Genomic DNA, 12,436 nt, shown 5'->3' with positions numbered 1-12,436 from the left:
AGTAAGTCAACATCATTATTTCTTCTATAACACCATAGTAGTCATATTCATGTTCATCGTAGCTGCTACCCTTGGCACACACGCCACTATTCATCATTGACTTGTTTACACCGTAGCCTTTTGTATGGAATTGATAACCATTTACAATGTACCCATTGTAATATTGCATAACTTTGGTCGGACCATTTTATAAATCACATATTTTTTTATCTTTAACATCACCATGGCGGACCTACAAGCTTAAACAATGACTATAATCATGACCAATTAAGTAACTTATTTTTGTTTATAGGGAAAAAATATATATCATCGTCCTTACCAACTCTTTCAACCATGCCATAAAGTTATTTTCACGTTCTTTCTGTATTTCTGCATCAGTGAGATGTGGAAGTTCTCTTCGCAACTCTAGATCAAATCATCTACACTTAACAAATACTTATATTACCGAACCATGTACGCACGTATAGAACTTAGTGTTACATATTAAGTATACTTACTCGATGTATGGGTTGATCGTTGAGCAATTAAAAAGGATATAGATTTGTGTTGCTTCTTGCTCTCGATCTTCGAAGAGTCTTGGCCGACAACTGCCAAAGGCATGCCCAAGTGGTTGAAATATCGACAGTTTGTCAGCTATAGTAAATTCTTCTCCATCATCATTATGAGGTGGGCATGTGTAACGTGTTGGAATGTGAGGTTCAAAGTACACAGATGAGAAATTTAAAATCTCTTCTAAAGTGTATGCCTTACAAATAGATTCATCTACTCTTGCTTTATTCCAAACCTTTTTTTTGAGGTCAAACATACATCTGTCAATAATATACATCTTGGATTACAATAAATTTCTCAATAGCATTAAAGAAAAAAATATAAAAAATATATACCTTTCAAATGGGTACATCCACTGATATTGCACAAGACCATCAACCCTTAGTTCATGTGGCAAATGTATGATCACATATTCCATAGCATCAAAAAATGTTGGTAGAAATATCTTCTCTAGCTAACAAATAGTAGTGACGACAGAATCCTTGAGATTCTTTACCTCATATATTATGACTTTCGATGCACACAATGTTCTAAAAAATCTACTCAATTCGGATAATACCCCCCCTCCTTATAGGTTTGTCTAACATATCATGGAATGCTAAGGATATCAATTGTTGTATAATAACATAACAATCATGGCTCTTCAACCCATATAATTGTCCATCGTCTATCTTCACATCCCGAACAATGTTAGGGATGTATCCATCTGAAAATCTCAATTGTCTCAACCATTGACATACCTGCTTTATTTGATCTGGTTCAAGCACCTCTCTTGCCTTTGGTTTTAGTACTTTGTCATTGTACTCTTTGAGTTCCAATTTTAGTCTTTTACATATTACTTTTAAATCCATACGGGCCTTTGAAATATCCTTCATTTTTTCTTTGACATTCGAAATATCAAATTTATCATGCATTCGTGGTAGATGTAATGATTTGATATATATATATATATACATATATATATATATATATATATATATATATATAATCATTCAATCACAAGAACTATGATGTATGCATTGATAACTTAATATTTTCATGTGCAAAACCATTCATTTGAAGCATGTTTGAAGCATTGATAACTTATCATTCATTTTCATGTGCAAACTCATTAATAACATGATACATTCATTTGAAGCATGTTTTCATGATACAATTTCATATGGAAGTCATAATCAAATTAAAAGTAACTTCATGAAAGCATAGATACAATCTCATCAAACATTGCAATACATTCAAATCATTTATATCAAAATAATGTCAAACATGTACCTACAATAAATATACTCCAATATCCTGTTAACTACTATCATGACTAGCATGGAATCCGAACTCCAAAAATAAGAACAATTCTATTCTCATACATTAAAATCATGCTCAGCATGATCTCCGAAGTACATCAAAGCAGACCTAGATATCCACAATTAAGTGAGTGTGTGAACAGAAAAGTGTTGCTTCCAAAAAATTAAATAACCTCTGATGTGCATGCATCAATTACTCACCATAGGTATTTTACCCGATTTGCATTGCTTTTATCACTTACTCACTGCGGGTCGCAGGGTACAAGCAAAATCTGTTGCGAAATCTGTAAGAGACACTGTGTTAAAATGAAGTTTATTACCCGATGACAAGGGGGTGACGCCCTCTGTCGAACACGAGCCCGAACAGGGAGATGCAACCCTCTGTTGAAAGCGAGACAGGTAGGGGTGCTTCCCCTGCCAGCATAAGTTCAAGGTAGGGAGCGAAACCCCCTGCCGGAACATTTAAAGGAGGCAGGGGGTGGGACCCCCCGAAGGGAAGCATCGGGAGGTAGGGGTTGAGCCCCCTGCCAAGAATCAATCATGAGGCAGGGGGGTCTCGCCCCCTGCTGAGGAAAAATTTCCTGACAGGGGGTTCTGCCCCCTGCCAAGAAAACAGACAAGGGGCAGGGGGCTTCACCCCCTATCAAAATTATCGAGGACAGGGGGCGCGAAGCCACCACCTGCTATTAAAAATAAAAGGGCAGGGAGCTTCTCCCCCTATCAAAATTATCGAGGACAGGGGGCGAAGCCACCCCCTGCCAGGGAAAACAAAAGGGTAGGGGGCTTCTCCTCATGCCGATCATAACGAGGACAGGGGGTCGGAGCCCCACTGGCGGAGAAGTCAAGAGGACAGGAGGTGAAACCCCCTGTCCTGTCGAAGACCGGGGCAAGGGGAGGGCCTAGTAGAGGCGATTGGGGCCTCTGCCAACCCCCGTCAACTACAGAGGGGTGGGGAGGACCCGACAGAGGTTGTCGGGCCTCTGCTGACCCTCCGATAACTATAGGGGGAAGGGGGAGGCTCCACCAGAGGTTGGCGGCCCTCTGTCGGACCGCCAACGACCCTTATTTCAAGGGAAAAGAGCAAGGGAAAAAGCAGGAGGGTTACCTGCGGGAGGCATCGATGAGAGGTCACTGGCAGGGTCATCGTGGGATCGGTTCGTCGGCTCACCAAAAAATGCAGAGGGAGAGCAACAAGAGAGAGAACATGAGAGGGAATAAGAGAGGAGGTCGCCGGACGGGGCTCGCAGAAAAACACAGAAGGGGAGCAACGAGAGCGAGAACGGGAAAGGGAACAAGAGAGGAGGTCGTCGGGCGGCGGGCGGGCGAAAGATGAAACAGAAAAGAAAAAGGGACTTGCATTAGGGTTTTACGGGAGAAATTAGCGATGGATTAGCGATGAAACAATTTCGTCTTTACTTCGTCACTACTTGGTGACAGAGTAGCGACAGAAAACTTTTGCTGGTGATCCATCGCTAAAGTGCGAAGAAACTTGAGACACAAATTTTTCTTCGCTAATCCATCGTCAAGTAGTGACTGAAGTTTTCCGTCGCTAATTACGCAAATGTTAGTGACAAATAGTTTTCTCTAGCCAATTTGTCGCAAATTGGTGATGGATTATTTCCGTCGCAAATGTCCATCGCTAATTAAAGTTTTTCTTGTAGTGTTATTTGTCGTATCTATAATCAGATCTGGATAAAATTCTACCAATTTGAAAGTTCTCCACATCTGATCCATTTTTCAGCCTTTTCTTGTTAAATCTAGCCTTATCATTCAAAATTTGTGTCCTGATTCAATTCTACTACATCAAATCCAGTCAGATTTGTTACCCAATATTTGGATTTTTATCAGCTCTATTATGAATTTATGATCCAGCCAGTGTAAAAACCACTTGGACCCCTACTATCAGCACAGGAGTTGAGGGTCTCATTTTTTTCACAGGATCCAATGTTGTATGGTCTCGTTTTTGAACCACACCTACAACTTTATTGAAAGATCTGAGTTGGATCTTGGTCCAGAAAAACTTTGGATCTAGTGTTGGGTCTATCCTAACCTCAACCACATGTTTGCATCCCTAACCTTAAACCAATTGGGATCCATTAGGGGATTTGCCTCGCACTACAAGAAAATTGTTAATTAGCGACGGAAATTTGCGACGGATTTTTTCCGTCGCAAATTAGCGACAGATTAGCTAGAGAAACAATCTGTCGCTAATTCGCGACGGATTAGCGAGGAAACAACTTTTATCGCTAATTCGTCGCTACTTAGCGACGGATTAGCGACTGCATTTTTTTGTCGCTAATTCTTATTACAAGAACACCATTTCAGCGATGGATTTAGAGAGGGAACTCTGTCGTCGCGAATCCGTCGCTAATTAGCGACGGCTTAGCGACAGAGTATATTCTGTCGCTGTTTTGGTTTTTTGAATTACGATGGCTTAGCGACAGAATTAATCCGTCGCTAAATGTCGCATTACCCCGAATCCCAGCCCTCTTTTTCCTTTCTCCTTTCGCTGCTCCCGCCCGCCGCCCTCTCCCTCCTGCCGCCCTCTTCCTTCGGCCGCCCTATACATCCCGTCGACCTCTCTGTCGGCCCCCACCGTTCGCCAGAAGTCGATCTCCGTCAACCTTCCGCTGCCGCCGCCGCTGCCCGGAGCAACCGCAGGTATTTCACCGTGAAATGGATTGGGGGTCGACCCCCTGCGTTTTCCGGCAGGGGGTCGACTCCGCCAGGCGGTCGACCCCGGTAGGTGGTCGACCCCCTGCCGTGTCCGACCGGGGGTCGACCCCCTGTCGTGTCCGACCGGGGGTCAACCCTGGTAGGGGGTCGACCCCCTGCCGTGTCCGGCCGGGGGGGGGGGGGGGTCGACCCCCCTCCATGTCTGGCCGGGGGTCGACCCCCCGCCATGTCTGGCCGGGGGTCGACCCCCCGCCGTGTCCGGCAGGGGGTCAACCCCCTGCCGTGTCCGGCCAGGGGTCAACCCCCTGCCTTGTCCGGCAGGGGGTCAACCCCCTGCCGTGTCCGGCAGAGGGTCAACCCTCTGCAGTGTCCGGCAGGGGGTCAACCCCTTTTGATGTCCGGCCGGGGGTCGACCCCCTGCCGTGTCCAGCCGGGGGTCGACCCCCTGGTTTCTTGCTCTTCTTTTTCTTTTTTCAGAAATTAGGGTTTTTATTTTATTTTCATTGTTTAGTTTTCTTTGATTTTCATTGATTAGGATTTTTTATTTTGATTTTCATTTATTAGGCAATTGAATCAAATTTCTTTAATTAAGGCTATTTGTAGTTAATTTAATTAGGGTTTTTTATTTGATTTTGTTTTATTAGGGCTTTGAATCAAAATTTAAAAATTAGGGCATTTTATAATTAATTTGATTAGGGTTTTCTTGGATTTGATTAGAGCTTTTTGTTTTTATTTTCTATGATTAGGGATTTGAATCATAATTTTTTTTATTAAGGATTTTTAGTTAATTTGGTTAGGAATTTAAATCAAAATTTTTTATTTTATTTGAATAAATTACAAAAGCCTGTGCACTCTGTTTGCAAAAACTAGCTCAACTTTTAGATTATTACATTGTAGTGCCTACTTATCCATGATAAAATTCAATAGCCACTTGGTGTATAGAATTACTCCTTTTCCTTCATTGTTAATATCCACTCTTACGTTCTTTTGTTATTGGAATAAGAGATAAATATTTTAACATTTTTTTTTTCTAACCATATATGGCCAACCAATTAGTTTATTACCAGGCGTGTCCTTTTTATAAATCATTTGTTTAGAGTAAGTTTTTTTTCATGGTGACTTCATTTTAAAACATCATTTTTTTTGTGCAGATTTCTCAACGGAACTCGCTTGTGCCCCGCCACCCGTGGTAAGTAAGTGACAAAAACAATGCAAATCGGGTAAATACCCGTGGTGAGTAAGTGATGCAAGCGCATCACATGTTATTTAATTTATTGAATGTAACACTTTATTGTTCACACACTCACTTAGTTGTTGATATCTAGGACTGCTTTGTTGGAGTTCGGAGATCATGCTGAGCATGATTTTAATGTATGAATATGGAAGTGTTCTTATTTTTGGAGTACGGAGTCCATACTATGCATGGTAGTAGTTAGTGGGATATTGAAGTGTGTTTGCTGCAGGTACATGTTTGACATTTGTTTGATATGAATTATTTCGATGTATTGCAATGTTTGATGTGATTGTATCCATGCTTACATGTAGTTGCTTTCAATTTGATTATGTCTTCCATGTGAAATTGTATACTGAAAGCATGCTTCAAAATTTTATTTGAATGTATTGTAATACTTGATACGAATGATTCGAATGCATTGTAATACTTGATGTGAATGATTTCAATTATCTGAATGTATTATAATTTATGCAATTAACGAATGATTTGAATTAGTGCAATACTTGATGTCAATGATTTGAATTATTTGAATGCATTGCAATGCTTGATGTGAATGACTTGAATGCATTGTAATACTTGATGTGAATTATTTGAATGTATTGTATGACATATGTTATTTGTTAGAATATGGTTTGTGGAGGTTATAGTGGTCGCTCATCCAGTAGTAGCCAGGCTCAGCCTTCATCTTCACGGGCTCCTGTGATAGGTATATCATATAACTAATTAGATGCTTGATTAGTTCAAATGCACATTCTGAGAATTTCTAATGTATTTTTTTACAGATGATGTTGCGCCTGTACATGACCCACCTACACCAGTTGATCACACAAGTCAACAGCCAACACAGGAAACAGGGTCTTCTCAGGCTGGCACAAGAAGACTCATTCGAATAGTGTATATCGATAATCGACCGTAAGTATTTTGTTTTCAATTATTGCATATCTTTTAAATATTTTATATTGATATTTACTGTGTAACAATTCATGTGCAGCACAAGGTTTGAGCCACAAGAAGTAGTACGGGAGATTAGGAATTCACTTCTTCAACATCTACCAGGACCAGTTGCTCAATGGAAAGAGTACCCAAAGGAGGTGTTAGACAGATTGTGGTCCTCATTCATGGTATACAGTTGTTCATCATAGTTAATGTGTTTCATATTTAATTTATTTAAGCAATGTCTACTAACTTTCTGAAAATATTTGTAGGCTTCGAATCGCTTCACAACTACGGTGGAAGAAAATGATGCAAGGAAGGTGTGGCAGAAGGTGGCTGCCAATCGATTTGCAGACATGCTGCACACTATGAAGACTGCAGCAAAAAAAAACACCTGGCATAGTAGATGATCCATTACTGTGGAAGGGCCATGGTCCTATTACTATCAGGAGAGATTACTGGGACGAAATGTGCGATAAGTGGGCGGGAGATGCATTTAAAAATTGCTCTGCGAAGGCTTCACAAAATCGATCGAAGATGCCCGAAGCTCATCTACACACAGGTGGATCTAAGACATTTGGGAGCCACCTAAAGAAAATGGTAACTCATTAATATATAATATTAATTTTATAAGTATTGTTGCAAACTTGTGTACTAAATCTTTTGTCATTTAACTTCGCAGGAAGCAGAAAAAGGAGGCAGTGTACCATATAAGGATGTGTTTGTAGAAACACATAAACGGAAGACCACGGGAGTCTTCGTATCAGAGAAGGCGAGAACGACAACGGTATGTATTAATTCTATTAATAATCATTGCAATATATATGCAAGTTATCATAATGTTATCATTAATTATTAATGAATACTTTAAACATTATTTTGTAGGAGGCATATGAGCAACAGATGGTAGAGCGATATGGCGATGACGCTACTCAGCATCCATCATTTGATCCTACCAGTTATTGCAGCAGGTGAACCCAAAAAAGGTCGCGTGTTCGGGTTTGGGAGTAATATGAACACTTCACTAGTTATTGGTTCTTCCAGTTACGGCTCACCGACTTCTTGCGCCGACATAAGCTCCAAGCAGCCGAATATTCTTTCCAGTGATGATGTACGCCAGATCATTAATGAATCACTGAATAACTACTTTCAATACACCGTCACCCCCTTTCTCTGAAATGAGATCAAGGCCGCTGTTCAGGATAGGGGATCTTCGATTCCAGGTCCCTCTCAGGTATAATCACATATTCAGTTTTTTGACTGCCTTAGAGCACATATGAGCATGCTATAATAACATATAGAGTTTTTTTATTGCATTAGAGCACATATGAGCATGCTATAATCACATATAAAGTTTTTTTGTCTGCCTTAGAGAACATATGAGCATGCTATAATCACATATAAAGTTGCTTTGCCTGCCTTAGAGCACATATGAGCATGCTATATTCACATATTCAATTTTTTTACTGCCTTAGCACACATACGAGCATGATCGAATCACATATATAGTTTTTTGCCTGCCTTAAAGCACATCTGAGCATGGTAGAATCACATGTAGAGTTTTTTTAGATGCCTTAGAACACATATGAACATGCTATAATCACATATTCAATTTTTTGACTGCTTTAGCACACATATGAGCATGATAGAATCACATATATATATATATATATATATATATATATATATATAACTTTTTGTTTGCCTTAGAGCACATATGAGCATGATAGAATCACATATAAAGTTTTTTTGACTGCATTAGAACACATATGAGCATGCTATAATCACATATTCAGTTTTTTGACTGCCTAAGAACACATATGAGCATATTATAATCACATATTCAGTTTTTTGACTGCCTTAGCACACATATGAGCATGCTATAATAACATATAGAGTTTTTTTACTGCCTTAGAACACATATGAACATGTTATATATCATTTATGATAGAATCACATATAAAATTTTTGGCTTTGCCTGCCTTAGAGCACATATGAGCATGCTATATTCACATATTCAATTTTTTTACTGCCTTAGCACACATACGAGCATGATCGAATCACATATATAGTTTTTTGCCTGCCTTAAAGCACATCTGAGCATGGTAGAATCACATATAGAGTTTTTTTAGATGCCTTAGAACACATATGAACATGCTATAATCACATATTCAATTTTTTGACTGCCTTAGCACACATATGAGCATGATAGAATCACATATAGAGTTTTTTTATTGCCTTAGATCACACATGAGCACATGATAGAATCACATATAGTGTGTAATTTATTTCATTATATTTTGTTTATCAATACTGACTGTTCTTTTCTTGTGTAGGTTGCTAGCGATAATCAGGGTAGTGGAGCTGAAGGGACAGATAAAGACAATGAACAAGAAGACGCACAAAATCTTGGCGATGATTAGAAGACTGTGTTGAAGAAGTTCTATTTTTTTTATTTTTCTTAATTGTAATTGTTGAATTGTAAATAATTAAACTTCTTAATTTTAAGGTGGAACGATTAATTGTTGTAGATTGTTGTTATATGAATTTTTTTGTGTGGTTTGTTTTTTATTTACAGGAAATATAAATTGTACAGGAAATAAAAATTGTACAGTTCTCGGTAATTAATTTTCAAATAATTTTTTTTTAAATTTTTTTTCGTGTTTGCGACGGATTAGCGACGGAACCATCCGTCGCTATTCATATTAATCTAGCGACGGCATAGCGACGGAAGTAAATCCGTCGCCAAGCCGTGGTCGCCGTTTAGTACCGGCGGATTGACGACGAAATATAGCGCTCGTTATTCCGTCGCAATTAGCGACGGACCTGGCGACGGAATCATTCCGTCGCCAGTTAGCGTCGAAATATTCGCGACGTAAGCATACTGTCGCCTCGTTGTCGCTAATCCGTCGCTAACCATGTTAGCGACGGATTAGCGACGGAATGTGGTCGTCGCTAATCTACTGCTTTGTTGTAGTGTCGCTGCGGACGGGTCCATTAAATGACCCGGTTCTGGGTGAGGGTTCCTGGACTTCAAAAAAAAAAGACTATAAGTCTTGAGACTATTAAATTAAAAGGAATATAGAAATAAGACCTTATAAAGCTGACCTCATATCGTTGGGGTAAGACTTGGTGATGATTAGATTTACGGTTGTCATATGCTCTAAGTATTTTGTGTACTTAATCTATCAAGAAGCTTAGTGCAAATTTAGATATAGATTGCAAATCCATATCCAGATCGGCTAACCATTGTCACAAATATTGCCAATATTTTCCTTTAAAAAAGATGTTGCTGGAAATTTGAAAACATTACAATTTCATCACAATATTTTCAAAGAATATTGTTATTGTACAAAAAATAAAGATATTTTTAAATTTTTGACCATGTTTTCATACGATATTAATGAGTTTGCTTGTGTTTTTATATTTTTATATTTTCATTTTTTTATATAATATATTCTGCAGGTCTTATTTAAACTCACATGTAAAGCTTGTAAATTGTACCACGTGATCTTGTTGAATGTTTCTCCTAAACGCCGTTGGATCACATCATGCATGATCCGTTTCTGTTTAGACCAATGTTTCCCAAGATGAATGACACACAAGACCCACCGATGCCGTCCATTTTCTAGATGAACAACATCGGCGGATGCAAAAACGAACGGTTAGGATTTCTTTAGAACACCTTTGACTTGTTGGGCTTTCGGGTGTCGTTCATCTTTGCGATGAATGGCGTCTAATTAGATCCCTTGTACCTGATCCGAATTCCTAACCTGGTGGATCCCAACCCATGTGACAAATACCACGAGATTTATGAAAAACTCAAACAAATATCGCAAGAAATTAACAAAAAGTTTTAAGCTTTAATTTCTTGCGATATTTTGAAAATAGCATGATTTTCCGTAGAAACATAATTAACACATTTTAAACGTGATATTTATGTGTTTATCAACTATTTAACGTAAAAAAAAATCATGATAATTTTTATTTTCATTTTATACAAATTTATTTTTTTATATTTTAATTGCCGATATTTTGGCCAAAATGTGAGTTTTAATTTGGCTGCAGATATTTTTCCGTTTTTTATTTTTTTTGTTTCATTGGCATGGATCCATCCTTTTTCAGACAAAAGGCAGGCAGTTTCCACACTATTTTCATTTCCTTTCTCCATCCGTCTTCAATTCCAACTTCATTTACCAACTCCCCACAATGGGACCGTTCAAAACATGTTTTTTTCTTACTAAACAATATATGTAGATCACATTTGTAAGGCTTCATAAATACAAAAAAAAAAGAAAGAGAAAACATTAAAAAATGATAGATTTTAGTGGTGTATATGGTACTAGCAATTATTTGCCAATATTTTTTCATGCAATGATTTATATTTTTTCATGCAAATGCATTCTGCGTGGTCCATTTGCTTTGGATCATCATAATCGGATCAAGAAATGTGATTTTTGTATTCTTGAATATTTATGAAAAATCTGAACCGTTGATTTTTAAATCTTAAAAGATCCTTCTTATACATGGTAATCCGAATATCTAAGAGTCTTTTCTATAAAAACCAACCATCTAGACTGCATGGTAAAATTTTAGAAAAAAAAAAACTATGAAAATCTCAGATCATACATATTTTGTTTGATTACATATTCCAATATCGGTGGTTAATTAACCACTGATTCCATTAAAGAACACCATAACTTTGAAGATCACTTTGCAGTTCCAACTCTGCGATCTCCATAAACTTCACTCCTGGTGGCCGCCGAGATCGCCAAAGAGGTGGAGGAAATAGTAGTGGTGGTGGTGGTGATTCAGGCATAGGACCTGAGGATGGAGCCGCAGAAGGAGCAGATGATGGCCCTCCAGGTGCGACAGTAGAAGGGGACTGTGAGAAATCGGGTTGAGGTCTTCATATCCGCGACCCGTGCCCCGGATCCACAACGCGAACAGAGCCCTGCCGCAGGCTTGGTGCTCCCCATCGTCCTCTTCTGGTCCACGAAGCAGCAGAAGAACACCATTCTCTCTCTCTCTCTCTCTCTCTCTCTCTCTCTCTCTCTCTCTCTCTCTCGTGTTTTGGGAGTGTCGAACTCTCGGCTAACTGTGCTCTCCTTATAAGGGAGAGGACGGGGGGGCTCCTGGAAGTTGATGGACGGCTCTTATTGGTTGAGGTTACACGTGGCTGAATCTCTAAAACATAATATTTTTTTAGCCTGGACTTTATTGCTAGGCACGCGATCTGTAGCTGTTGGGGGCATTCTAAGTTCATGTGCCATGTGCCATGTGCCATGTGGGTGATAGTGACTCAAATGGACATAGCAAGTCGTAATCCGAACCCAATTGAGCACGGTCTTTATTGCTAGGTACGTCCGACACCTGGTTGTCCGACGATTGACTGAAATGGACGTGGTAGATCCGAATCCGAATTCAAATACCAGCAAGTCATAATCCAAACCAAAAATGTGGATCGTATCCAGAGTGGTAAAGGAGTTTGAGCTCTGATCCAATTTTTAAAAGTTAGGGTAATTTATGTATGAGTGCCTAACGTATGTGGCAAACCTATGTTTACTAAAGTCTTGACCTAGTGCTATGCCTGCCCGCCTTACGTTGTTCTGGTAGAGTAAGAACTCCAAGGGCTTACCCCTCACCCATAGGAAGTCGTCAAGTTTTGGCTTGTGCAAGGGGTGGCACTCATGGGATTTGAACTTAGACCACCCGCCTAACCGCCTAGGCCCCATCCTAAGCA

The 12,436-nt window shown here is 39.3% G+C and overlaps 1 protein-coding gene across 1 annotated transcript; it reads right to left on the bottom strand.

Moving 5' to 3' along the window:
• Positions 1-11,193: 11,193 nt before the first annotated feature.
• On the bottom strand, positions 11,194-11,758 carry LOC149834655 (uncharacterized). Its single transcript, XM_090010235.1, has one exon. The coding sequence runs from the start codon at positions 11,709-11,711 to the stop codon at positions 11,505-11,507; it is 207 nt and encodes a 68-aa protein (XP_089866361.1). The 5' UTR covers positions 11,712-11,758; the 3' UTR covers positions 11,194-11,504.
• Between the last annotated feature and the right edge of the window lie 678 nt (positions 11,759-12,436).

Source organism: Nuphar pumila, chromosome 6, assembly GCF_984573655.1.
Source record: "Nuphar pumila chromosome 6, dmNupPumi1.hap1.1, whole genome shotgun sequence".
Classification (NCBI taxonomy): domain Eukaryota; kingdom Viridiplantae; phylum Streptophyta; class Magnoliopsida; order Nymphaeales; family Nymphaeaceae; genus Nuphar; species Nuphar pumila.
This window is presented reverse-complemented; position numbering and strand designations above follow the sequence as displayed.

Excerpts from the sequence above, each read along its gene's own strand:
- LOC149834655 (XM_090010235.1), bottom strand. The coding sequence starts at position 11,711 with ATGGTGTTCTTCTGCTGCTTCGTGGACCAGAAGAGGACGATGGGGAGC.